This window comes from Cebus imitator, unplaced genomic scaffold (assembly GCF_001604975.1).
Source record: "Cebus imitator isolate Cc_AM_T3 unplaced genomic scaffold, Cebus_imitator-1.0 Scaffold101, whole genome shotgun sequence".
Classification (NCBI taxonomy): domain Eukaryota; kingdom Metazoa; phylum Chordata; class Mammalia; order Primates; family Cebidae; genus Cebus; species Cebus imitator.
Genome location: NW_016107416.1, coordinates 1,675,220 through 1,680,073, shown reverse-complemented (window position 1 = coordinate 1,680,073; position 4,854 = coordinate 1,675,220). Strand labels below are relative to the sequence as shown.

Genomic DNA, 4,854 nt, shown 5'->3' with positions numbered 1-4,854 from the left:
TTTTTTTGTATTTTTAGTAGAGATGGGTTTTCACCATGTTGGCCAAGCTGGTCTCGAACTCCTGACCTCAGGGGATCCATCCACCTTGGCTTCCCAAAGTGCTGGAATTACAGACATAAGCCACCGTGCCCGGCCCCTGAATTTCTCTTTTTAAATAAACATTTCGCTCTGTCAGCCAGGCTGGGAGTTCGGTGGTGTGATCATATAGCTCACTACAGTATTTAACTCTTCAGCTTATTCCTTCTCCGTAGCTGGAACTGCAGGTTCACAAACTCCTGGCCTCAAGAGACTTTCCTGCCTTGGACTCCCAAAGCCCTGAGACTGTGGGCATGAACCACTGAGCCTAGCCTCAGAAACTGAATTTCAAACCAACAGTCAACCCCCAGGTCTTGCTTTTAGTGACTCTCCAGATGTCTCAATCTGTGCCATGTCTCTGTTACGTTTTTTACTAACTGGGACTGCTGCCTACATCCATGGAACCATGGTGTCATTTGTCTGAAATTAGCCATTCTAGGTGCTATTGCAGCAAGGCCCAATTTCAGCCTCTTAAGTGCCATACACAGTGCTGGCTTCCTCACAAGGTAAGGTACCTTGTACCAAGGTAAATATAATCAAAGACAAGGCAACGGCTAAGGTGACTTTATAGCTTTCTGGATCTTGTGAGGCCACAAATCTTTGGCTCAGAGTAGACAGTGGCAGCCTGGCATCCAGCCAGGAAGCAGTAGTGACTCCTAATGATGAGCACCAGACCAAAGTGCTGGTAATGAGCAGAAAAGAAGAAAAGGGAAGGGAATTCAAAGGCTGGCAGGCCTATCCTGGGCCTTGGCAAATGTTTCAGGCTGATGGACTAGGATAGGAATTCCTACACCTGCAGGGCCACACTATACCAGCTGTAAACCCAAAGCACTTCCCTAAGGTTACACCTTCAGCCAAGGAGGCAGTTATTTGTACTCAGCATTAATAAAGTTCATAGGAGGCCAGGCGCGGTGGCTCAAGCCTGTAATCCCAGCACTGTGGGAGGCCGAGGCGGGTGGATCACGAGGTCAACAGATCGAGACCATCCTGGTCAACATGGTGAAACCCCGTCTCTACTAAAAATACAAAAACATTAGCTGGGCATGGTGGCGCGTGCCTGTAATCCCAGCGACTCAGGAGGCTGGGGCAGGAGAATTGCCTGAACCCGGGAGGCGGAGGTTGCGGTGAGCCGAGATCGCGCCATTGCACTCCAGCCTGGGTAACAAGAGCGAAACTCCGTCTCAAAAAAAAAAAAAATTAAATAAATAAATAAATAAATAAAGTTCATAGGAGGCCATAAACTCATAAAAGGTTTTGGTTCCCACCCATAAGTGATTTTCATTAGATGCCTTCATCCAGAGCCCAGTCTTTCATAGCCTGGGGATCAGATTAGCAGCCCATCAGGCTGACTGCAATCCCCAGGAAATCTCTGTCCAGGGACTAGGCCTCAAGATGGGCCTGAATGAGTCTGACATTTCAAACCAGTTATCCTACATTCCTCTACCACCTCTTGCCCATCAGTGAGGATAATTATTCTGTTCTATACTGGGCACACTGGCTAGAAAGCATTCTTACTGTCTAGGAATCTAGAACCACAGTTGAGGAAAGGACTGATAACTTTCTGCATGTGATTTTACACAACCAGTGGAATCAGTGTTCTTGGTGCTTAAGGGGCACTGGAAGGGAGATGAATAGAGAAGACAGCAGGTTAACCAATTTTAATGGAACCAAGTAATTATACAATAAAATTTTATATTCATCCACAAAAAAAAGTCTTGCAACCTTTGGAAATTGTAGAAAGAAAACAGTGGGGAGCATATCCTCGTGGAGAGTCTCTAGTTGTAACTGGAGATTAGTATTTTGGTCTTTTGACTTCAACCCTGCAATGGAAGGAAAAATGGGTCAGCATAAGATCAATACACTAGGCTGGGCGTGGTGGCTCACGCCTGTAATCCCAGCACTTTGAGAGGCTGAGGTGGGTGGATCACCTGGGGTCAGAAGTTCGAGACCAGCCTAACCGACTTGGGGAAACCACATCTCTGCTAAAATTACAAGATTAGCCAGATGTGGTGGTGCATGCCTGTAATCTCTGCTACTTGGGAGGCTGAGGTAGGAGAATTGTTTGAACCCAGGAGGCGGAGGTTGCAGTGAGCTGAGATCACACCATTGCACTCCAGCCTGGGCAACAAGAGTGAAACTCCATCTCAAAAAAAAAAAAAAGATCGATACACTAAGCAATTCCCACCAGTCCCACAGAGGAAGAATAATGCCACTCACCCATCAGCTTCCATCTTCTTCCTCTTCTCAATGATCTGTAAAAAGAACAGGATGGTCTAGCACCAAGCTGCCCATCTAAGCTCACCTGAGGCCCAAGGCTGACCTCTCACTTCCATGGCTCTCCAGCCCCTTGCCTGTTCCTGAATCTGTAGGCCAATGTCTTCTCCCAGCTGAAACCCTCCCACCCAAGGGGCCATCCTACTTACTGCACTAATCTTCTTCCACTGGCGATCAAGCTCTGCTTTGTCATTGGTTTCCTTGAAGCGCCTGGTTTTCCGCCCTTCAGACATTTTGATACCATATTGGAATGCAGCCCTGAAAAAAGCACAGTTGGGGAAAGAATGCATCAGAGATTGCATAGCAGTGACAAGGGTTTCCCAGAGTCCTGTGGGCAAAGAACTTAGTTGGGAATATCTCAGTCAGACCACACCCTCTAACCTTATGTGCACTATTCCACTAAATCTCCACACCCCTCCTCGCGCCTTGCCCATGATCAGTACCAACTCACTTGGGCAAAGCCTCCTTGTTGTTCATATACTCGCTGTATTCCTCCTGGGTATCAAAGTCCCAACGGCCTAAGGGCCCCTTCTTGTTACCCTGTTGCAGGACAGAATGGGGGCATGGGGAAGGAAGAGATGTCAGTGGAAATGGAATTTCAGCCCTTGATTGAAGCCAGACTCTCCCACAATTCCAAGTTTCACAATTCATATATCATACCGTGATAATAAAAAATGCTTATTACATACTTACTATGTGACATGCATTATTCTGTACACTAAATGCATATCTCATTTAATTCTCATTTTAAAAAATCTGTGAAGAGGGAACTATATTTTTCTCCATTTTCCTGATGAGGAAACTGAGGCATAAACAGTAAAAGAACTTGGCAAGTTCACAAAACTAATAAATGGTAGAGGCGGGATTAAACAAGGCTCCAAGATTAAACCATGCTACTTCAATACAATGAACTCAGGAGAAGAACAGAAATTTCTTCATTATTAGTGGCATTAGTGTTTTTTTTCTTTTTAATTTTGCTTAAAGACTTAAGAGGAAAATTCAATCCTGGCTAGACTAAAATTTAGTTATTTTCCAAAGACTGCAATTTTTTCTGCCCCTTCTACTTATGCATTGATGCTTGTTTACTGCCTACCATGGGAATTAAAGCCTGGCACTTTGCTGTAGGAAATGAAAAATAGATTTTTGACCCTATGTCATTTGATCTTGTGCAAAAACTCTGAAGTAGTTAAGCTGCTCATGACGGTTAACACTGCTGTCTCTACTGCTGCAGCTAAAGGAGGATGGGGCCCAGCAAATGAGACAGATTTTTTAGGAAGGGGGAAGGAGATATATGTAAAAAAATAATAATAATAATAACTGCCCAAAGGCCCCCACTATCATTCTAACTACAAACCTGGTCCATTTTGCTATAATCCACCTCCTCATCACTATCCACAGCCATGTCATCCATCCTAAAGAGAAACAAGAGTTAAACAGATGCTGTATACCTTGACCCTATGCTTCATCTGGAAACCTACCCAACTAAGAGGCTATTTGCATAGGAATGACCAGCCACCAGACCTCCCACTCAGAGCCTATTAAAATAGTTCATCCAGGCCAGGCAAGGTGGCTCACACCTGTAATCCCAGCACTTTGGGAGGCCGAGGCAGGCGGATCACGTGGTCAGGAGATGGAGACCAACCTGACCAACATGGTGAAACTCCGTCTCTACTAAAAATACAAAAATCAGCCAGGTGTGGTGATGCACACTTGTTAATCCCAGCTACTCAGGAGGCTGAGGCAGGAGAATCACTTGAACTTGGGAGGTAGAGGTTGCAGTGAGCTGAGATTGTGCCATTGCACTCCAGCCTGGGCAACAGAGTGAGACTGTCTCAACAACAAAAAAGTAGCCCTGGGACCCAGCAAATCAAATTTCCATTTCAACCCCAACTTATTCCCCAATCATCCCAGCCTCCCTTCCTTAACCAGGTTTCACATACGTGGCTGGGTAGCACTCTGCATAACTGTTGGACATGCCAAAGAAATCTCCCAGCTGCTTTTTGTCTTCTGGCTTCTTCAGCATATGCTATGTTAAAGAAAATACTACACATAATTCCACCTATTGCTGTAAAGCTTCAGCCATGAGAAGCCAAGGGCTAGAAACTCCAACATGAAAATTTTGAGAGGGCTGTGAGCTGTGACAGGTGCTCTGGGGAAGGAACAAGGGATGATTTCATCTCTGTCAAAATTCAGCACAAAAGGGAAGGAGTGGTGGTAGCGGGGTAGGAGGGGGCAGGGAGGCAGATGAGGTTGGAGTAAAAGGACCAGTTCTCTGGAACCCAGGAATATATTAAAATAAAGGATATGATTCTGTGCCTTCCCAGCCAGCAGATCCAGCAAACTTTTCGTTGATGGACTTGATCAACTCCTTGGCAGACCCAGGTCCTAACAGAAAAGAAAACTCTGCTCAGACCTTGAACTGAGGCTCTCACAATCTCCTCCCCACCACAAACTTCCAACCTATGGCTTTCATAAAAAAAATATATATATATATATATATATATA

General features: G+C 45.2%; 1 protein-coding gene across 1 annotated transcript in view; it reads right to left on the bottom strand.

Moving 5' to 3' along the window:
* Positions 1-1,717: 1,717 nt before the first annotated feature.
* The window catches only part of IK (IK cytokine), an 18,452-nt gene continuing 15,315 nt past the window's right edge, over positions 1,718-4,854 (bottom strand). The window contains exons 14-20 of the mRNA XM_017536796.2: positions 4,656-4,734; positions 4,290-4,370; positions 3,704-3,761; positions 2,801-2,889; positions 2,499-2,607; positions 2,293-2,327; positions 1,718-1,895 (exon numbers count right to left, since the gene is read on the bottom strand). Coding sequence (XP_017392285.1) covers positions 1,868-1,895; positions 2,293-2,327; positions 2,499-2,607; positions 2,801-2,889; positions 3,704-3,761; positions 4,290-4,370; positions 4,656-4,734 — 479 coding nt within the window. The 3' untranslated portion in view covers positions 1,718-1,867. The remainder of the gene's footprint in view (positions 1,896-2,292; positions 2,328-2,498; positions 2,608-2,800; positions 2,890-3,703; positions 3,762-4,289; positions 4,371-4,655; positions 4,735-4,854) is intronic.